Source organism: Oncorhynchus nerka, linkage group LG8 (genome assembly GCF_034236695.1).
Source record: "Oncorhynchus nerka isolate Pitt River linkage group LG8, Oner_Uvic_2.0, whole genome shotgun sequence".
NCBI classification, from domain to species: Eukaryota; Metazoa; Chordata; class Actinopteri; order Salmoniformes; family Salmonidae; genus Oncorhynchus; species Oncorhynchus nerka.
Window position 1 is genome coordinate 22,373,006 of NC_088403.1, and position 22,981 is coordinate 22,395,986.

Below are 22,981 nucleotides of genomic sequence, written 5' to 3' on the forward strand. Positions count from 1 at the left end.
CACATACTATTATCTGTAAGGTCCCTCAGTCGAGCACAGATTCAACCAAAGACCAGGGAGGTTTTCCAATGCCTCGCAAAGAAGGGCACCTATTGGTGGATGGGTAAACATTTTTTTTAAAGCAGACATTGAATATCCCTTTGAGCATGGTGAAGTTATTAATTACACTTTGGATGGTGTATCAATATACCCAGTCACTACAAAGATCCAGGCATCCTTCCTAACTCAGTTGACAGGAAGGAAGGAAACTGCTTAGTGATTTCACCATTAGGCCAATGGTGACCTTAAAACAGTTACAGAGTTTAATGGCTGTGATAGGATAAAACTGAGGATGGATCAACAACATTGCAGTTATTCCACAATACTAACCTAATTGAAACAGTGAGAAGGAAACTTGTACAGAATAAAACATATTCCAAAACATGCATCCTGTTTGCAACAAAGCACAAACATTGCAAAAAATGTGGCAAAGTAGCTTTTTGTCATGAATACAAAGTGTTATGTTTGGGGCAAATCCAATACAACACATTCCTGAGTAATACTCTGTCAAGCATAGTGACGGCTGCATCATTTTATGTTTAAATCGGGAGAGGAGTTGCTTACCAAGAAGACAGTGAATGTTCCTGAGTAGCCAAGTTACAGTTGTGACTTAAAACTGCCTGAAAATCTATGGCTAAAAATGGTTGCCTAGCAATGATCAGCAACCAATTTAACAGAGCTTGAAGAATTTTAAAAATAATAATGGGCAAATGTTGCACAATACAGGTGTGGGAAGCTCTTAAGAGACGTACCCAGAAAGACTCACAGCTGTTATTGCTGCTAATGGTGATTCTAACATGTATTGAGGGGTTGAATACGTATTTAATGAAGATTCCCGAGTGGCACAGCAGTCTAAGGCACTGCATCTAAGTGCAAGAGGCACCACTACAGTCCCTGGTTAGAATCCAGGCTGTATCACATCCAGCCATGATTGGGAGTCCCATAGGGCTGTGCACAATTGGCCCAGTGTCGTCTGGGTTTGGCCAGAGTAGGCCTTCATTGTAAATAAGAATATGTTCTTAACTGACTTGCCTAGTTAAATAAAGGTTAAAAAAAAAAACATTTTATAAATGTGTGATTTTTTCTTCCACTTTTACAGTAGAGTATTTTGTTTAGATCGTTGACAGAAAAAGTCAAGGTGTGCAAATAATTTCTGAAGGCACTGTAGTTTTAAAGTGCCCAATATCAAGTATCGATTATCAATAGCGTTTCTATATTTTCCTTACAATAATCCTGAATGGTGCAACAAAGACAGTCTACCCTTATGCAAGGTAATGTGGGAATTTTACACATATCCAAGGGCCATGCAGGGGCGTTCTTAATGATTTGGAGGCCCCAGGCTGAGGTCCTCTCCCATGTCTATTTAACACAATCATGCTGAAAGAAGAGCTGTTCGGAGCTGGCTCAATATTGACCAAGACCAATTTTTTTTGTGTAATTGTATGGCCTTTTTTTAACATTCTAGTCAACATTTAACATTTTCAGAAAATGTTGCAGTTTTAAAGCTTATTTACTGCAATTCTACACATTTTCCAATAGGACAGAGAGAACTATTTGCATTTTTAAAGCTAATTTCATGCAATTCTACACATTTTGCTATGGGATGGAGAGAAAATTTAGCAGTTTTAAAGCAAATTTCCTGCAATTCTACACATTTTGCTATGGGATGGAGAGAAAATATTGCTATTTTAAAGCAAATTTCCTGCAATTCTACACATTTTGCTATGGGATGGAGAGAAAATTTAGCAGTTTTAAAGCAAATTTCCTGCAATTCTGCACATTTTGCCATGACTTATGCCATGCTCATACGACATCTGGTAAGAGTAACGACAAAATCAAATGGGAGCACTCTGGTGGTAGTAGGGCCCCTGGGCATGTGATCCGTGTGCTCAGTCGGCGTGATCCGTGTGCTCGGTTGGAAATTCAGCCATGATTAGTTTAAGATAGCTGGCTAGACTAACTTACCTAGAAATCCTTTTTTTTGGGCTGACATTGAGTGACTCTCAGGCTGCGTTTAGGCAGGCAGCCCAATTCTATTTTTTTCCCCCACTAATTGGTCTTTTGACCAAATCACATCAGATCTTTTTCAGCTAATCTGATTGGTCAAAAGACCAAGTAGTGTACAAAAATATCAGAATTGGGCTGGCTGTGTAAATCCAGACACAGTGACTGACATAACTGATGATGCACTACCACATTTTGAAATTGCACCTTGTGTATTCTATTCTAACTCAAAACGGTAAGTTGAGACCCGACTGAGTTACTAAACTCTATATTTTTGGGGGTTGGGGGGGGGGGGGGGTCCCGGATGCAAGGCCCTAAGCGGTCGCTTATTGGTAGGGCCGGCCCTAAAGTAGAACAGAAAAAAATGCAACCATGTTTATATATTCATAAAGGCTAAGAAAATGTCAAATTACTTGCATCAAAATTGAGTGAAATGCATCAGAAAGGTATTGGAAAGTTCAGTAAAACATCAGGGAAGATAATCAGGATATAATTGTGTGTAGAATAACGTTTTTTTCACTATCCCTTCTAACGTGTCCAGCACCACGTGTGGGCGTTGTAGAGCGAAACAGAAGACAGGTTCCTGAGAGTCTTGGCTTTCAGGCACGGGTTATAATAATAGCCCCAACTGTTCAGAAGCTAGAGCCAAATTCGCAGGATAAAAACTGAAAACGCTCAATTTGTCACTACCTCTAAATTGCACACATCAGAGGTTTCTCATGCACAGAAAAACAAAATAAGAGAAATGATGTATTATTAAACAGAATTATGACAAGTTTACAAGGCCCCGGATGTTGTGAGGCCCCAGGCAAAAGCCTGAGTTGCCTAATGGTAAGTCTGCCACTGGGGACATGCAAGTGCAGTATATTTTTTATTCTAAAGCAACGTTTCTTATACACAGCAGCTAACAATGATACACACTTGATTACACAAATGTAATGAATCTCTAAAGAACTCATGTCCATAGATGTATTTGTTGGTAAACAATGACATTCGCTTCAGGTGCTGTTCTATAGATGTACATTCAAGCAACACTTTTTTTTATACTTGCATGTTCGAATAAAAATACACAAAAAGTAACTAAATCTTCCCATAATTTACATTTTTTTGGGCATGTGCACATGTATCCTAATTCTTTGGATTACAGTAGAAAGAGATTGAACAGAAGCCCTGGTTGGTCACTGAGTTACACCCGATACAAAAATCCAGATTCAAATGGGTAACATTTCATCTTAAATATATATTTCTCTGCCGTGTTAAATCAACTCAAGAATTTGAATTAGTAAGGATCAAACTATGGTGCATAAAATGGTGAGGAAGTTAGGTGATACTAGGTAGCCAGAAATACCTCTAGCAACATCCAGTTACAGACTTCTAGCCATTCCCCTCAAAATAACAAAACCACATTATGCATAAACTCCCAAAATATAACCCACATATACCCAGTGTGAAAATAAAAACTCTAAACACCCTAAATATGCTCTGCAAGGTACACAGTTCACAGAGGTAATATACAATGAATCTGTTCAGCAAAGGGTTAGAGGTTACCCTTCACTAAACACATAGAACCGTTGTTGAAATGTGGGAGGGGCAGCCAATGGGTCCTTGATCAGAGGGCCATGTCCCATTTCTTTTGCATGATTTCCTTTCCTTGTCTCTTTTCCTTCATAGCCACAGAAGGGTAAAATAATTGGATGGGTGTCCTGTGTTCCTCTCACAGATGAATGCGGTCACAGAAAATAGAATAGGTTATTTGCCTGCGTTTAGACAGGCAGCCCAATTCTGTTTTGTTGAGATCTTTTTAACCTATTAGTGAGAAGGAAAAAAATATCAGAATTGTGCTGCCTGTCTAAAATACAGCCTTTTGAGAGTACTGGGACAAAATATAAGATACTACTCCCTTCATTCATCTGAACTGATAGCCAATAGTAATATGGATAATATGTTTGGCTGATGAGAGGCAGACCAGATCACACTACACTGTACAGGACCATATCCTACCAGTGTCTATATACACACACACACACAACGAAATCACTGAGTATTCGGTCCTTCAGTCAAGTGAAATAAGTGAGTGACAAACATAAGTACACTTCCAAGACTAAGGGCACTTTCAAACCAATGCAAACAATGCTTCAAAAGCACAGCAGACACCTTTTTTCAGAGAGCAGTGTACAGGTGGGTAGAAGTGAATGAAATGGCAGACTTACACTGTCCAACAGATGAGATGGGGACATTTTGCTGCACCGATTCCTGACTAGAGGTCTGTCAACCAATGTAAAATAATGTTTCACCCACCTCAAATGTTCTCCACTTCACCATACCTCCAAACACACATTCAGTGAATCGGCACACGCACAACGCGTCGCAGGCATTTTGGTTTGAAGGCACCCTAAAATTTAAGACATGTGTCCTACCTTGCAACATCTCCCTGCATTTGACATGTAATTAAAACAATGCCCATCAGATTAATTAACTAAATTATTTACATATCGCATGTAGAAAAATCCATGTTATCACGCTACCAGATGATGTCTTCATTGCAAATAGTTACATAAAAACCAAGGTGACCAAGATGACATATGATTCAATAACAATTGCACAGGGGAAAAGGAACCCAAATCCTAAGTCACCCTCAATTAGAACCATAATGGATGATTACAAAAATGTATTTTGAATACCATTGAAATAAACATCTGTAAATATCAAAACCAAAGGCCTGGACAGATTAAATAATATGCTGCGGAAATAAGTGTTCTTCATACATCTACCTCATAGAGGATGTTGTTTCGACATAACTCCAATGTATATAATACGTCCTTTATTCAAATAGCTGCTATATACACACACACATATATATATATAGCTATAGCCTATGTTCTGGCCTACACAATGTCACTAATTCTCTCTCCCTCTTCTGCACGGCTGAACTTGTCCATTGCTCGTAAGGATGTTCACCGCCTCCAATACCCAGGGGACCTAACAGGTTGTGTGTGTGTGTGTGTGTCATAACACAGGTACACACACTGGACTCACGCACTGTAGTGGTCCTGAAACAAAGAAGATACACAACAACGTAAGAACCTACTGCTTACACCGTACCAGTTGTGTGAGTGTTGACGCTGCATAATTAGGTAACCTTAAAGTTGCCCTTATACACAATGTACTTTGGTAACTAGCATGCCTTTGACCAAATAGTCACTGATATCATTGTTACTGTGCACTTACATAGTAATTAAATCAAGAAACTGGATTTCCAATTGGAATAATGATATAAAAAGGGCAAGTTCTTATTGTGTTGAAATTGCCTTACGGCTTACAGTCCCCATAACACTTCAGTATATGGCCCATGTGGGAGTCAATCTGCTGCTAGCACCAAGCTCCAACCAACAGGGCCATCTGAACCACAAACCTGAAGGGACGTGACTACTCCGCTGGCCATGACGGACAGCCTCCCGGCCGCAGAGCGGACCCCCAGCTTCAGCTGGGACATGTCTGGAGCACTGGGCAGCATGTTGGTCAGACGATATGAGCTGGCTGCATGGGGACCGGAGAGAGAGAGATGGTTAGTAACATCAGTGGCAACAGAACACAGACACTGGACAGAGAACCACCAAGACTCTTCCAATGTTCACTCTAACAAAGATACAGAGTTCCTCTGTGGAGATGGGAGAACCTTCCAGAGGGACAACCATCTCTGTAGCACTACACCAATCAGGCCTTTTATGGTAGTGGCCAGACAGAAGCCACTCCTCAGTAAAAAAGGTACATGACAGCTCACTTTGACAAAAGGCACTTAAAGGACTCAGACCACGAGAAACAAGATTCTATGGTCTGATGAAACCAAGATCGAACTCTTTGGCCTGACTGCCAATCGTCACGTCTGGAGGAAACCTGGCACCATCCCTACGGTGAAGCTGTGGGGATGTTTTCAGCGGCAGGGACTGGGAGACTAGTTAGGATGAGGCAAAGATGAACCGCGCAAAGCACAGAGAGATCCTTGATGAAAACCTGCTCCAGAGAGCTCAGTATCTCAGACTGGGGTGAAGGTTCACCTTCCAACAGGACAACGACCCTAAGCACAAAGCCAAGACAACACAGGAGTGGCTTCGGGACAAGTCTCTGAACGTCCTTGAGTGGCCCAGCCAGAGCCCATACTTGAATCCAATCTAACATCTCTGGAGAGACTTGAAAATAGCCGTGCAGCTACGCTCCTCGTCCAACCTGATAGAGCTTGAGAGGATCTGCAGAGAAGAATGGGATAAACTCTCCAAATACAGGTGTGCCAAGCTTGTAGTTTCATACCCAAGAAGACTTGAGGCTGTAATCGCTGCCAAAGGTGCTTCAACAAAGTACTGAATAAAGGGTGTGAATACTTATGTAAATGTGATATTTCCATTTTTAGATTAATACAATTTACAAAAATGTCTAAAAACCTGTTTTTGCTTTGACATTATGGGGTACTGTGCGTAAATTGAAGAGGAAAAACAACAATTATTGAATCCATTTTAGAATAACGCTGTAACGTAACAAAATGTGGAAAAAGACTAGGGGTCTGAATACTTTCCCGAATGCGCTGTATGAAATGGTTAAGTATACACTTGTTGGCTTCCCTACCCATCTGTTTCTTTGGGTCATCAAACAGGTCAGCTGAGCTGATGGAGTTGCTTTCAGAGAACCTCTCCAGGCGAGTCTTCGCCTCATACTGCATGGAAACAACCACATGAATACTTCAAATGACATACTTGATACTAAACAATGAACATACTACTGTAACAGGGATTTTCAGGTAGATATATATATATATATATATATATTTTTTTTTTAAAGCACAGCAGTTGTAGATAATAATCAATCAAAAAGCAATGTTGCAACAGGGGGAAACAGCCAGAACAGAAGCAGAGAAATGTCTAACAGCCTTCTCTGAGAAAGACATAAATGAATTCCATAGCACCAAATGAACTGTAAACACCATTTTTAGTATATTCACTACCAGTCAAAAGTTATAGAACACCTACTCATTCAATGGTTTCTTTGTTTCTAGTCATTTTCTATATTGTAGAATAATAGTGAGGACACCAAAACTATGAAATAACACATATGGAATCATGTAGTAACCAAAAAATGTGTTAAACAAATTAAAGGATACTTTAGATTTGAGATTCTTCTAAGTAGCCACCCTTTGCCTTGACAGCTTTACACACGCTTGGCACTCTCAACCAGCTTCACCGGGAATGCTTTTCCGTTATAATCTCTACCCGGCACAGCCAGAAGAGGACTGGCCACCCCACATAGCCTAGTTCCTCTAGGTTTCTTCCTAGGTTTTGGCCTTTCTAGGGAGTTTTTCCTAGCCACCGTGCTTTTACACCTGCATTGCTTGCTATTTGGGGTTTTAGGCTGGGTTTCTGTACAGCACTTTGAGATATCAGCTGATGTACGAAGGGCTATATAAATCAATTTGATTTGATTTGATTTTCCAACAGTCTTGAAGGAGTTCCCACATATGCTGAGCACTTGTTGGCTGTTTTTCCTTCACTCTGCGGTCCAACTCATCCCAAACCATCTCAATTGGGTTGAGGTCGGGTGTCAAATGATAATCCCACTAAGCGCAAACTAGATGGGATGGTGTATCGCTGCAGAATGCTGTGGTAGCCATGCTGGCTAAGTGTACCTTGAATTCTAAATAAAATCAGACTGTCACCAGCAAATATATATCCCCCACAATATCACACCTCCATGCTTCACGGTGGGAACCACACATGCGGAGATCGGTTGACCTACTTTGCGTCTCACAAAGTCACAGCGGTTGGAACCAAAAATGTCAAATTTGGACTCAGACCAAAAGGACAGATTTCCATTGATCTAATGTACATTGCTCGTGTTTCTTGGTCCAAGCAAGTCTCTTCTTATTGGTGTCCTTCAGCAGTGGTTTCTTTGCAGCAATTCGACCATGAAGGCCTGATTCACGCAGTCTCCTCTGAACAGCTGACGTTGAGATGTGTCTGTTACTTGAACTCTGAAGCATTTATTTGGGCTGCAATCTGAGGCTGTTAACTCAAATATAAAAAACATATATATTTCACCTTTATTTAACCAGGTAGGCAAGTTGTAAATGAGAACTTGTTTTCAATTGTGACCTGGCCAAGATAAAGCAAATGAGAACTTGTTTTCAATTGTGACCTGGCCAAGATAAAGCAAAGAAGTTCGACACATTACATGTACATTTACATTTAAGTCATTTAGCAGACGCTCTTATCCAGAGCGACTTACAAATTGGTGCGTTCACCTTAAGACATCCAGTGGATCAGCCACTTTACAATAGTGCATCTAAATCTTTTAAGGGGGGGGTGAGAAGGATTACTTTATCCTATCCTAGGTATTCCTTAAAGAGGTGGGGTTTCAGGTGTCTCCGGAAGGTGGTGATTGACTCCGCTGTCCTGGCGTCGTGAGGGAGTTTGTTCCACCATTGGGGGGCCAGAGCAGCGAACAGTTTTGACTGCGCTGAGCGGGAACTGTACTTCCTCAGTGGTAGGGAGGCGAGCAGGCCAGAGGTGGATGAACGCAGTGCCCTTGTTTGGGTGTAGGGCCTGATCAGAGCCTGGAGGTACTGAGGTGCCGTTCCCCTCACAGCTCCGTAGGCAAGCACCATGGTCTTGTAGCGGATGTGAGCTTCAACTGGAAGCCAGTGGAGAGAGCGGAGGAGCGGGGTGACGTGAGAGAACTTGGGAACCATGGTGCTTGCCTACGGAGCTGTGAGGGGAACGGCACCTCAGTACCTCCAGGCTCTGATCAGGCCCTACACCCAAACAAGGTTGAACACCAGACGGGCTGCGGCGTTCTGGATGAGTTGTAGGGGTTTAATGGCACAGGCAGGGAGCCCAGCCAACAGCGAGTTGCAGTAATCCAGACGGGAGATGACAAGTGCCTGGATTAGGACCTGCGCCGCTTCCTGTGTGAGGCAGGGTCGTACTCTGCGGATGTTGTAGAGCATGAACCTACAGGAACGGGCCACCGCCTTGATGTTAGTTGAGAACGACAGGGTGTTGTCCAGGATCACGCCAAGGTTCTTAGCGTCTGGGAGGAGGACACAATGGAGTTGTCAACCGTGATGGCGAGATCATGGAACGGGCAGTCCTTCCCCGGGAGGAAGAGCAGCTCCGTCTTGCCGAGGTTCAGCTTGAGGTGGTGATCCGTCATCCACACTGATATGTCTGCCAGACATGCAGAGATGCGATTCGCCACCTGGTCATCAGAAGGGGGAAAGGAGAAGATTAATTGTGTGTCGTCTGCATAGCAATGATAGGAGAGACCACGTGAGGTTATGACAGAGCCAAGTGACTTGGTGTATAGCGAGAATAGGAGAGGGCCTAGAACAGAGCCCTGGGGGACGCCAGTGGTGAGAGCGCGTGGTGAGGAGACAGATTCTCGCCACGCCACCTGGTAGGAGCGACCTGTCAGGTAGGACGCAATCCAAGCGTGGGCCGCGCCGGAGATGCCCAACTCGGAGAGGGTGGAGAGGAGGATCTGATGGTTCACAGTATCGAAGGCAGCCGATAGGTCTAGAAGGATGAGAGCAGAGGAGAGAGAGTTAGCTTTAGCAGTGCGGAGCGCCTCCGTGATACAGAGAAGAGCAGTCTCAGTTGAATGACTAGTCTTGAAACCTGACTGATTTGGATCAAGAAGGTCATTCTGAGAGAGATAGCGGGAGAGCTGGCCAAGGACGGCACGTTCAAGAGTTTGAGAGAAAAGAAAGAAGGGATACTGGTCTGTAGTTGTTGACATCGGAGAGATCGAGTGTAGGTTTTTTCAGAAGGGGTGCAACTCTCGCTCTCTTGAAGACGGAAGGGACGTAGCCAGCGGTCAGGGATGAGTTGATGAGCGAGGTGAGGTAAGGGAGAAGGTCTCCGGAAATGGTCTGGAGAAGAGAGGAGGGGATAGGGTCAAGCGGGCAGGTTGTTGGGCGGCCGGCCGTCACAAGACGCGAGATTTCATCTGGAGAGAGAGGGAGAAAGAGGTCAGAGCACAGGGTAGGGCAGTGTGAGCAGAACCAGCGGTGTCGTTTGACTTAGCAAACGAGGATCGGATGTCGTCGACCTTCTTTTCAAAATGGTTGACGAAGTCATCTGCAGAGAGGGAGGAGGGGGGGAGGATTCAGGAGGGAGGAGAAGGTGGCAAAGAGCTTCCTAGGGTTAGAGGCAGATGCTTGGAATTTAGAGTGGTAGAAAGTGGCTTTAGCAGCAGAGACAGAAGAGGAAAATGTAGAGAGGAGGGAGTGAAAGGATGCCAGGTCCGCAGGGAGGCGAGTTTTCCTCCATTTCCGCTCGGCTGCCCGGAGCCCTGTTCTGTGAGCTCGCAATGAGTCGTCGAACCACGGAGGGGGAGGGGAGGACCGAGCCGGCCTGGAGGATAGGGGACATAGAGAGTCAAAGGATGCAGAAAGGGAGGAGAGGAGGGTTGAGGAGGCAGAATCAGGAGATAGGTTGGAGAAGGTTTGAGCAGAGGGAAGAGATGATAGGATGGAAGAGGAGAGAGTAGCGGGGGAGAGAGAGCGAAGGTTGGGACGGCGCGATGCCATCCGAGTAGGGGCAGTGTGGGAAGTGTTGGATGAGAGCGAGAGGGAAAAGGATACAAGGTAGTGGTCGGAGACTTGGAGGGGAGTTGCAGTGAGGTTAGTGGAAGAACAGCATCTAGTAAAGATGAGGTCGAGCGTATTGCCTGCCTTGTGAGTAGGGGGAAGGTGAGAGGGTGAGGTCAAAAGAGGAGAGGAGTGGAAAGAAGGAGGCAGAGAGGAATGAGTCAAAGGTAGACGTGGGGAGGTTAAAGTCGCCCAGAACTGTGAGAGGTGAGCCGTCCTCAGGAAAGGAGCTTATCAAGGCATCAAGCTCATTGATGAACTCTCAGAGGGAACCTGAAGGGCGATAAATGATAAGGATGTTAAGCTTGAAAGGGCTGGTAACTGTGACAGCATGGAATTCAAAGGAGGCGATAGACAGATGGGTAAGGGGAGAAAGAGAGAATGACCACTTGGGAGAGATGAGGATCCCGGTGCCACCACCCCGCTGACCAGAAGCTCTCGGGGTGTGCGAGAGCACGTGGGCGGACGAAGAGAGAGCAGTAGGAGTAGCGGTGTTGTCTGTGGTGATCCATGTTTCCGTCAGAGCCAAGAAGTCGAGGGACTGGAGGGAGGCATAGGCTGAGATGAACTCTGCCTTGTTGGCCGCAGATCGGCAGTTCCAGAGGCTACCGGAGACCTGGAACTCCACGTGGGTCGTGCGCGCTGGGACCACCAGATTAGGGTGGCCACGCGGTGTGGAGCGTTTGTATGGTCTATGCAGAGAGGAGAGAACAGGGATAGACAGACACATAGTTGACAGGCTACAGAAGAGGCTACGCTAATGCAAAGGAGATTGGAATGACAAGTGGACTACACGTCTCGAATGTTCAGAAAGTTAAGCTTACGTAGCAAGAATCTTATTGACTAAAATGATTAAAATGATACAGTACTGCTGAAGTAGGCTAGCTGGCAGTGGCTGCGTTGTTGACACTACACTAATCAAGTCGTTCCGTTGAGTGTGATAGTTTCTACAGTGCTGCTATTCGGGGGCTAGCTGGCTAGCTAGCAGTGTTGATTACGTTACGTTGCGTTAAAAGAACGACAATAGCTGGCTAGCTAACCTAGAAAATCGCTCTAGACTACACAATTATCTTTGATACAAAGACGGCTATGTAGCTAGCTACGATCAAACAAATCAAACCGTTGTACTCTAATGAAATGAAATGAAAATGTGATACTACCTGTGGAGCGAAGCGGAATGCGACCGGGTTGTTGAGTGAGGAAGTTCTATTCGGTAGACGTTGGCTAGCTGTTGGCTAGCTAGCAGTGTCTCCTACGTTAAGGACGACAAATAGCTGGCTAGCTAACCTCGGTAAATTAAGATAATCACTCTAAGACTACCCACTCTAAACTACACAATTATCTTGGATACGAAGACAGCAAAGACAACTATGTAGCTAGCTAACACTACACTAATCAAGTCGTTCAGTTGAGTGTAATAGTTTTACAGTGCTGCTATTCGATAGACGGTGGACGTTTGCTAGCTGGCTAGCTGGCTAGCTGCTGGGCAGATAGCAGTGTAGACTACGTTAGGACGACGAAATACGATAATTACGCAATTATCTTTGATACAAAGACGGCTATGTAGCTAGCTAAGAAGAAATTGCTAAGATTAGACAAATCAAACCGTTGTACTATAATGAAATGTAATGAAATGTAATGAAAAGTTATACTACCTGCAGACCGAAGTGCGGATACACCGAGACAGAGTAAAAAACTAGAATGGTAGATTTGCAGTGGAAGAATGTGCAAGGTAGAGATAGAAATAATGGGGTGCAAAGGAGCAAAATAAATAAATAAGAGTAGGGCGAGAGGTAGTTGTTTGGGCTAAATTATAGATTGACTATGTACAGGTGCAGTAATTTGTGAGCTGCTCTGACAGCTGGTGCTTTAAAGCTAGTGAGGGAGATAAGAGTCTCCAGTTTCAGAGATTTTTGTAGTTCATTTCAGTCATTGGCAGCAGAGAAATGGAAGGAGAGGCAGCCAAAGGAAGAATAGGTTTTGGGGGTGACCAGAGAGAAATACCTGCTGGAGCGCATGCTACAGGTGGGTGCTGCTATGGTGACCAGCAAGCTGAGATAAGGGGGGACTTTACCTAGCAGGGTCTTGTAGATAACCTGGAGCCAGTGGGTTTGGCGATGAGTATGAAGCGAGGGCCAGCCAACGAGAGCGTACAGGTCGCTGTGGTGGGTAGTATATGGGGCTTTGGTGACAAAAATGATGGCACGGTGATAGACTGCATTCAATTTATTGAGTAGGGTATTAGAGTTTATTTTGTAAATGACCTCACCGAAGTCGAGGATCGGTAGAATGGTCAGTTTTACAAGGGCATGTTTGGCAAAATGAGTGAAGAAAGCTTTGTTGCGAAATAGGAAGCCAATTCTAGATTTGGATTGGAGATATTTGATGCGAGTCTGGAAGGAGAGTTTACAGTGTAACCAGACACCTAGGTATTTTTAGTTGTCCACATATTCTAAGTCAGAACCGTCCAGAGTAGTGATGCTGGATGGGCGGGCAGGTGCAGGCAGCGATCGGTTGAAGAGCATGCATTTAGTTTTACTTGTATTTAAGAGCAATTGGAGGCCATGGAAGGAGAGTTGTATAGCATTGAAGCTCGTCTGGAGGGTTGTTAACACAGTGTCCAAAGGGCCAGAAGTATACAGAATGGTGTCTGTGTAGAGGTGGATCAGAGATTCAGATAATTTTAGAAAGAAAGGGTCCAGATTGTCTCGCCCGGCTGATTTGTAGGGGTCCAGATGTTGCAGCTCTTTCAGAACATCAGCTGACTGGATTTGGGAGGAGAAATGGGGAAGGCTTGTGTGAGTTGCTGTGGGGGGTGCAGTGCTGTTGACCGGGGTAGGAGTAGCCAGGTGGAAAGCATGGCCAGCCGTAGAAAAATGCTTATTGAAATTCTCAATTATAGTGGATTTATCGGTGGTGACAATGTTTCCCATCCTCAGTGCAGTGGGCAGCTGCGAGGAGGTGTTCTTATTCTCCATGGACTTCAGTGTCGCAGAACTTTTTTGAATTTGTTGCAGGAAGCAAATTTCTGCTTGAAAAAGCTAGCCTTGGCTTTTCTAACTGCCTGTGTATATTGGTTTCTTGCTTCCTTGAAAAGTTGCATATCACGGGGGCTTATAAACCTATCCTCTGCAGCAGAGGTAACTGGGTATTCCTTTCTTATGGCGGTCCTCACGAGAGCCAGTTTCATCATAACGCTTGATGGTTTTTGCGACTGCACTTGAAGAAACGTTCAAAGTTCTTAAAATGTTCCACATTGACTGACCTTCATGTCTTAAAGTAATGGACTGTCGTTTCTCTTTGCTTGTTTGAGCTGTTCTTGCCATAAAATGGACTTGGTCTTTTACCAAATAGGGCCATCTTCTGTATACCACCCCTACCTTGTCACAACACAACTGATTGGCTCAAAAGCATTAAGGAAAAAAATGACACAAATGACATTTTAACAAGGCACATCTGTTAATTTAAACACATTCCAGGTAACTACCTCATGAAGCTGGTTGAGAGAATGCCAAGCATGTGGTTACTACATTTTTTTGGTTACTACATGATTACATGTGTTATTTCATAGTGTTGATCTCTTCACTATTATTCTACAATGTAGAAAATTGTAAAAATAAAGGAAAACCTTTGAATGAGTAGATGTGTCCAAACTTTTGACTGGTACTGTGTGTGTCCCCCATGACAGTGTGCCTACCTCAGAGTCATCCTGCTTGCCAAAGTACATGTCAGAGGAGATGGCCTTGACGTCCCCAAACTTCTTGCGGGCGTCGCCTGAGTCTGAGACAGGGACTGGGTCTGCTTTCCGCCGGGCTGCGGTCCTGTGTGTGAGAGAGAGAGGGAGGCTGCATTCAGTGACAACTACAGTGAGAAACTTAAAATATCATTTAAAAAATAAGTGGCTCAGGGGACTTATACGGCCAAAATAAAATGTTACTTTTTCACATGCATCTCTGTATTTTCATTCCTGGAAATCAAACAGTCATATAGTACCTGTCGTCCTGTGAGGAACTCTTGGTGCTCAGGTAGAAGTCTGGCTCTGGCTTCTTGCTCTCTTTCCTCCAGCCAGACTCCCCCGTCTCGCTCCAATTGGAGAAGAACTTGTCAGAGGATTCTGTCGGGTCATCAAACTTAGTCATCGACATCCTGATGGGTTTCATATGGAAAAGAGAACTCAATTTAATGGATTTCGTTCCCAGATCTTTTTGTGATGTCTTTCCAACTACAATTACAAGACAACACAAAGAGATCTGAGACCAGGCTAGCCATGTCAGTGATTACTTCCAAGAAGGAATGACAGAAGGAATGATCCATTGCTAAAGTATTGGAACGTTGGCGGAGTGTGGTGACCTGGATGTAAAGGAGCCTTCGTCAGTCTCCTCTTCCTCCTTCTCTGTGTACCTCCGGCTCTTAGTGGGCTGCTTGGACCCCACTGGGCTCTCCTGCTGGATAGTGTGCATGTCTGACAACACAGAGTGAGACACTCCACTAGAGGGAGATGGAGAGGGGGGAGAGACAACGGAGTCAAATAATCAAAGTATTTGTTTCCACAATATCTCCAATGGTTACAACATGTTTCAGTCCCAACAATAATATAATTATTTTAGATCAGGGTTTCCCAAACTAGGGGTCAACTGATTTGAAAAATCGAGTCGCGAGAGAACATTTGAACTTGGTTCGTAGAACCGGGGTTACGTCAGTGCCGTTTAAGCTACAAAATACTATGATCCCATCACTGAAAGATAACTCCCAGGAACACATACTGTTTCCCTTTACTAGCCGTTAGAACCGAGTGGACAAGACCAGACACTAAATCAGACTGGGAGAAAAATAACATAATCAATGATGTTCTTTTCTACACAGAACACCATACAACATTATTGCCTGATGATCTTCTGAAAATCCCAATACCTTTCTGATGCATTTCAGTCACTTCAAACCTTAGCTGTCAGAATGAAAGTGTCAAAATACTGTCTGACAGATTTCTAATACCGTCATAACTCAAATTAAATAAATAAACATTGGCAGATGACAACATACATTTTTTACATGGTGGGGTCGCCAAAATGTTTTAATATCAAAATGGGATCGCACGGCAAAAAGTTAGCGAATCCCTGTTTTAGAAGATGAGTGACTTATCCCCTGCAACGTAAAGTAACCCTTTAAAACTATTCTACATAGAACATCTGTAAAAAGTGTGTTAAGAAATAAACTAATCCTTTTATCACCACCACCATCAATTTAATCCCCCCCACCTCCTGCTGCCAAAGCCCATGCCCAGTCTCTCAGCCTGCTCCTTCTTCTTCTCCCCCATCCCCTTCATCTTCTCTGTATTACTCCTCTGCTGCGCCTCCAGATCCTTATAGGCCAGTCTCATGGAGGCACCACTAGAGAGAGGAAGAGAGAAAGAGGTGGAGAGAGAGAAATGGATAATCAGAGTGAAGATTAGAGTAATAGATCATGTGGATGAGAGAGCGAGGGGCCAATTAAAGCCCATTTAAATTGGAGAGAGACTCACATGGATTCCTCTGCTGGTTGGGGGCTGTTCTTGGTGGTGGGTGCTGTATCTCTCTCATTGAGTTTGTCTACCGCCTGTGCTTTCTTCTCCAGGTCACAGAAACTCTGTTTGCTCACCTTCTTACCACCAAGACCACCTTTCTTAGCCCCCAACTGAGAAAAAACACAGGACACAGACGTGAGCACGTAGGTCAGTAGACACAAGATCCATGAGTGATGTACACAGTCCATTCACACTAAATGTCTCACCCACACACACAACCATCACCAAATTCACTCTTATTCACACAACACGCATAGGTACAGGGGAGGAACATTACCTCCTTAAATCCACTACCATAGAGTACATACTGTTTTCTTGGCCCCAGCTGGTTTCTTCTTGAGAAGAGAGGAGGATTCTAAGGGAGAAGTGACAGTGGGCATTAGAATACAGTTGATAGAACCTGCTAAGAGATACTGTTCCAGGCTCAGATAATTCATGTACTCCTAATGCTTAAGGTTCTAGTTGAGTATCTTTAGTCTCTAGGGCATAATCTCTTGGTCCTCTTACCTAAGGCTTCTTTAGGAGACATACTTAGCACGTCAACACTGGGACCCTCTGTATTACCTGAAGACAGAAAGTGTTGAGGGCATAAACGACATGGACAAACAGATGCAAGTGTATGTGTGTTTCTGAAGTGTAAATATTGAAGTAGAGGTGTACCGTTTTTGTCCCTCTCGGTTTCTTTTGTAGAGGGTTCCTCTACTGGGGTGGGGCTTAGATTCATCTGGGCGGAGCTTGTTATATTAGGTTGGGTGGAGCTACGATCATCAGGGATTGCCTGCCAAAATACGCAAGGTAAGGACAAGACCATGTAAACAACATGCACACATCCATAATCTTCTACAATTTCAAACAAATAAGTACTAAAAGTCACACACACACACTCAGGGGTGAGCGCGCACACACACTCAGGGGTGAGCGCGCACACACACTCAGGGGTGAGCGCGCACACACACTCAGGGGTGAGCGCGCACACACACTCAGGGGTGAGCGCGCACACACACTCAGGGGTGAGCGCGCACACACACTCAGGGGTGAGCGCGCACACACACTCAGGGGTGAGCGCACACACACACTCAGGGGTGAGCGCACACACACACTCAGGGGTGAGCGCACACACACACTCAGGGGTGAGCGCACACACACACTCAGGGGTGAGCGCACACACACACTCAGGGGTGAGCGCACACACACACTCAGGGGTGAGCGCACACACACACTCAGGGGTGAGCGCACACACACACTCAGGGGTGAGCGCACACACACACTCAGGGGTGAGCGCACACACACACTCAGGGGTGAGCGCACACACACACTCAGGGGTGAGCGCACACACACTCAGGGGTGAGCGCACACACACTCAGGGGTGAGCGCACACACACACTCAGGGGTGAGCGCACACACACACTCAGGGTGAGCGCACACACACACTCAGGGGTGAGCGCACACACACACTCAGGGGTGAGCGCACACACACACTCAGGGGTGAGCGCACACACACACTCAGGGGTGAGCGCACACACACTCAGGGGTGAGCGCACACACACTCAGGGGTGAGCGCACACACACTCAGGGGTGAGCGCACACACACTCAGGGGTGAGCGCACACACACTCAGGGGTGAGCGCACACACACTCAGGGGTGAGCGCACACACACTCAGGGGTGAGCGCACACACACACTCAGGGGTGAGCGCACACACACTCAGGGGTGAGCACACACACTCAGGGGTGAGCACACACACACTCAGGGTGAGCACACACACACTCAGGGGTGAGGGGTGAGCACACACACACTCAGGGGTGAGCACACACACACTCAGGGGTGAGCACACACACACTCAGGGGTGAGCACACACACACTCAGGGGTGAGCACACACACACTCAGGGGTGAGCACACACACACTCAGGGGTGAGCACACACACACTCAGGGGTGAGCACACACACACTCAGGGGTGAGCACACACACACTCAGGGGTGAGCACACACACACTCAGGGGTGAGCACACACACACTCAGGGGTGAGCACACACACACTCAGGGGTGAGCACACACACACTCAGGGGTGAGCACACACACACTCAGGGGTGAGCACACACACACTCAGGGGTGAGCACACACACACTCAGGGGTGAGCACACACACACTCAGGGGTGAGCACACACACACTCAGGGGTGAGCACACACACACTCAGGGGTGAGCACACACACACTCAGGGGTGAGCACACACACACTCAGGGGTGAGCACACACACACTCAGGGGTGAGCACACACACACTCAGGGGTGAGCACACACACACACTCAGGGGTGAGCACACACACACTCAGGGGTGAGCACACACACACTCAGGGGTGAGCACACACACACTCAGGGGTGAGCACACACACACTCAGGGGTGAGCACACACACACTCAGGGGTGAGCACACACACACTCAGGGGTGAGCACACACACACTCAGGGGTGAGCACACACACACTCAGGGGTGAGCACACACACACTCAGGGGTGAGCACACACACACTCAGGGGTGAGCACACACACACACTCAGGGGTGAGCACACACACACTCAGGGGTGAGCACACACACACTCAGGGGTGAGCACACACACACTCAGGGGTGAGCACACACACACTCAGGGGTGAGCACACACACACTCAGGGGTGAGCACACACACACTCAGGGGTGAGCACACACACACTCAGGGGTGAGCACACACACACTCAGGGGTGAGCACACACACACTCAGGGGTGAGCACACACACACTCAGGGGTGAGCACACACACACTCAGGGGTGAGCACACACACACTCAGGGGTGAGCACACACACACTCAGGGGTGAGCACACACACACTCAGGGGTGAGCACACACACACTCAGGGGTGAGCACACACACACTCAGGGGTGAGCACACACACACTCAGGGGTGAGCACACACACACTCAGGGGTGAGCACACACACACTCAGGGGTGAGCACACACACACTCAGGGGTGAGCACACACACACTCAGGGGTGAGCACACACACACTCAGGGGTGAGCACACACACACTCAGGGGTGAGCACACACACACTCAGGGGTGAGCACACACACACTCAGGGGTGAGCACACACACTCAGGGGTGAGCACACACACACTCAGGGGTGAGCACACACACACTCAGGGGTGAGCACACACACACTCAGGGGTGAGCACACACACACTCAGGGGTGAGCACACACACACTCAGGGGTGAGCACACACACACTCAGGGGTGAGCACACACACACTCAGGGGTGAGCACACACACACTCAGGGGTGAGCACACACACACTCAGGGGTGAGCACACACACACTCAGGGGTGAGCACACACACACTCAGGGGTGAGCACACACACACTCAGGGGTGAGCACACACACACTCAGGGGTGAGCACACACACACTCAGGGGTGAGCACACACACACTCAGGGGTGAGCACACACACACTCAGGGGTGAGCACACACACACTCAGGGGTGAGCACACACACACTCAGGGGTGAGCACACACACACTCAGGGGTGAGCACACACACACTCAGGGGTGAGCACACACACACTCAGGGGTGAGCACACACACACTCAGGGTGAGCACACACACACTCAGGGGTGAGCACACACACACTCAGGGGTGAGCACACACACACACTCAGGGGTGAGCACACACACACACTCAGGGGTGAGCACACACACACTCAGGGGTGAGCACACACACACTCAGGGGTGAGCACACACACACTCAGGGGTGAGCACACACACACTCAGGGGTGAGCACACACACACTCAGGGGTGAGCACACACACTCAGGGGTGAGCACACACACACTCAGGGGTGAGCACACACACACTCAGGGGTGAGCACACACACACTCAGGGGTGAGCACACACACACACTCAGGGGTGAGCACACACACACTCAGGGGTGAGCACACACACACTCAGGGGTGAGCACACACACACTCAGGGGTGAGCACACACACACTCAGGGGTGAGCACACACACACTCAGGGGTGAGCACACACACTCAGGGGTGAGCACACACACACTCAGGGGTGAGCACACACACACTCAGGGGTGAGCACACACACACTCAGGGGTGAGCACACACACACTCAGGGGTGAGCACACACACACTCAGGGGTGAGCACACACACACTCAGGGGTGAGCACACACACACTCAGGGGTGAGCACACACACACTCAGGGGTGAGCACACACACACACTCAGGGGTGAGCACACACACACACACACTCAGGGGTGAGCACACACACACACACACTCAGGGGTGAGCACACACACACACACACTCAGGGGTGAGCACACACACACACACTCAGGGGTGAGCACACACACACACACTCAGGGGTGAGCACACACACACACACTCAGGGGTGAGCACACACACACACACTCAGGGGTGAGCACACACACACACACTCAGGGGTGAGCACACACACACACACTCAGGGGTGAGCACACACACACACACTCAGGGGTGAGCACACACACACACACTCAGGGGTGAGCACACACACACACACTCAGGGGTGAGCACACACACACTCAGGGGTGAGCACACACACACACCTGCGCGTGCATACTGAAGAAATCCTCCTCCTTATTGACAGGAGATGTTGGAGAGAGGGGGGCCTGGCTGTCCAGCCACAACTGCAGGGAAACAAAACAGCGGATTCATTGGCATCTATAAGGACCTAAGTATACACTCCTTTAAATCAGCCATGTTGATGCAACATGATTCTGTTGTTAAAGACAGTATAACAAGTAACCAATATTGACTAAATCCATTTTTGCCCAGTGGAATGTCTTGATGGATGTGTTTGGCACCTCAGTGCCGAAGCGCCTTGTGGCCTGCGTGGCCGAGGTCTTGATCTTCTCGCGGTAGAGCGCAGCGGCTCGGCTGTTGTACTTGGTGTTGGCGGCATTGGACGTGCAGCCTTGCTGGGCAAAGAAGGCATTCTGAGAGACACAGGGGGAAAACAATGGTTTGAATTACACATTGACTCTGTAATACAAAAAAGCTATTGTTAATAGTTATCAAAATATTGCATTAATCATACAGGTATTATACAGGGCCCTTTTGTGACACCATGACAACATACAGTACCCTATACATTCTAGAGATAATGCCCACTCATGCAGTCAGAAACATAACTACTAGTACCACCCTCTCAGCGCTTTACACAGTAGGTTGGGACGTGGCTGCCCACAAGTCAATGCCCACCGTGGATGGCTTTACTCACCGCGCTGGCATTGCCGCCCACCTGCATGCATCGCAGCTGGTACCAGGACCAGTTAGAGTCCAGCTCAGTAGACCTGAAACAAACAATACACAGTTCTAATTCTGAACACTTCATTGGGCCATAAATGTGTCAAACTGTGAGTTGTGCGAAGCCAATGGTCCTGCCCAGAAACAATCCCTAGCCCCTACCCACTAGTGTAGATCTGAAAGAACAGGATGGGGTAGGCAACAAATGTGTTTTTTCATTCATTGTTCCTTACCTGATGAATGACAGGTGCACTCCTAATGACCTGTGTGTTCCTGAGCAGTCTATACAGAGAAACACTCCATAGGTGATACTGGCCCAACTAGGATTCTTAGCCGAACAGTCAAAGCACGCCTGTAATAGAAAAGAAGTTCAGCAACTTTGGACAACATGCGACTTGGATACAGACAATGTGTTCGCTGTCTCCTTTATGCAGTGATAAGTCTATGGGGACATTGATAAGCAAGTTAATATGAGCGCATGACAAATAGATAGCAAAACACTAACAAATAATGAAGCAACCCAGTAGCGTGGAGGTCTGAAGTACAAAATATTGACTTCATACTGTATATTATTTTTTTATATTCCCATTCTTTTCTAATATAAACTTATTTTAATTGTCTCTACTTGTCCACACATTAAGAGAACGCGACATTTAAAAGTATTTCTAAACTAGCTAGTTACAAATGTTGCAATTTAGTGGAAACAATGTTTCCAAAACAGCTTTTCGATGCTTGCGGTTGCAACATTGTCGCGTTCTATGTAGCCAGGCCTAAACAGCAGACGGAAACAGCGGGATGAGCCAAAGGGTATTGTTTATGTCTGTGTGACGTATTTCATCTTTGTGGTGTCCATGAGTCAACATTTACCAGACATCTATAATTTACAATAAACATGCTAACGAAGTGGACTGTCCAACCAGTTTCTTAAAGTACCATCTTTGACCCAACTGTCATCATGCCAGGATGTCCTATCGTTCCATTTAAACTGCTCATGCCAATTCTTTCAACACTGAAAAAACATATTTTGTCAGGAGGATGTGCAATAAGCATTCGTGGATCAAAGCTTTTCCATGTGCGTTTGTTACGACGCATCTACCCCTACCCAGCAAAACAGTGCTACGTGTCATTTTTTTACCCTCTGAAGCTAGCTAGCTAACATGAGCTATTTCCTCGTTAAAGGCCGAAAGCTTATCAACTCTCACCTTATTCGTAGAAAGGGAACGTAGTCGTTTGAAAATGGCAGCAATATCTTGCTTGCTGGGCTCTGACATCTTTACACCTGTTGTTAATTTCACCTGGTAGGTAAAGCGCAGCGTTTAGCAAATTTGTTTCCCTGTAAATCAAAAATACTTCCGTGCTCGTCATGGGTAAAGGCACACGTCAGAACGATAACATTTTTTTTTGCCTGTGCTCTGATTGGTCAGCAGGAACACGTGG

The 22,981-nt window shown here is 46.5% G+C and overlaps 1 protein-coding gene across 1 annotated transcript; it reads right to left on the reverse strand.

Moving 5' to 3' along the window:
* Window positions 1-2,901: 2,901 nt before the first annotated feature.
* Window positions 2,902-22,922, reverse strand: LOC115132931 (ADP-ribosylation factor GTPase-activating protein 3-like). The gene is made up of 16 exons (XM_029665654.2): window positions 22,747-22,922; window positions 21,778-21,896; window positions 21,519-21,591; window positions 21,103-21,234; window positions 20,845-20,925; window positions 16,899-17,016; window positions 16,746-16,802; window positions 16,547-16,593; window positions 16,197-16,348; window positions 15,934-16,065; window positions 15,029-15,166; window positions 14,672-14,824; window positions 14,376-14,499; window positions 6,661-6,748; window positions 5,456-5,580; window positions 2,902-5,093 (listed from the first exon to the last, which is right to left on the reverse strand). The coding sequence occupies exons 1-16, from the start codon at window positions 22,813-22,815 to the stop codon at window positions 5,076-5,078; spliced, it is 1,626 nt and encodes a 541-aa protein (XP_029521514.1). The 5' UTR covers window positions 22,816-22,922; the 3' UTR covers window positions 2,902-5,075.
* Window positions 22,923-22,981: the final 59 nt, after the last annotated feature.

Excerpts from the sequence above, each read along its gene's own strand:
- LOC115132931 (XM_029665654.2), bottom strand. The coding sequence starts at position 22,815 with ATGTCAGAGCCCAGCAAGCAAGATATTGCTGCCATTTTCAAACGACTA. Across the intron at positions 20,926-21,102 it reads CAAGGCGCTTCGGCACTGAG|TTGTGGCTGGACAGCCAGGC; the intron begins GTGCCAAACACA and ends GTTTCCCTGCAG. Across the intron at positions 16,349-16,546 it reads CAGCTGGGGCCAAGAAAACA|TTGGGGGCTAAGAAAGGTGG; the intron begins GTATGTACTCTA and ends GTTTTTTCTCAG.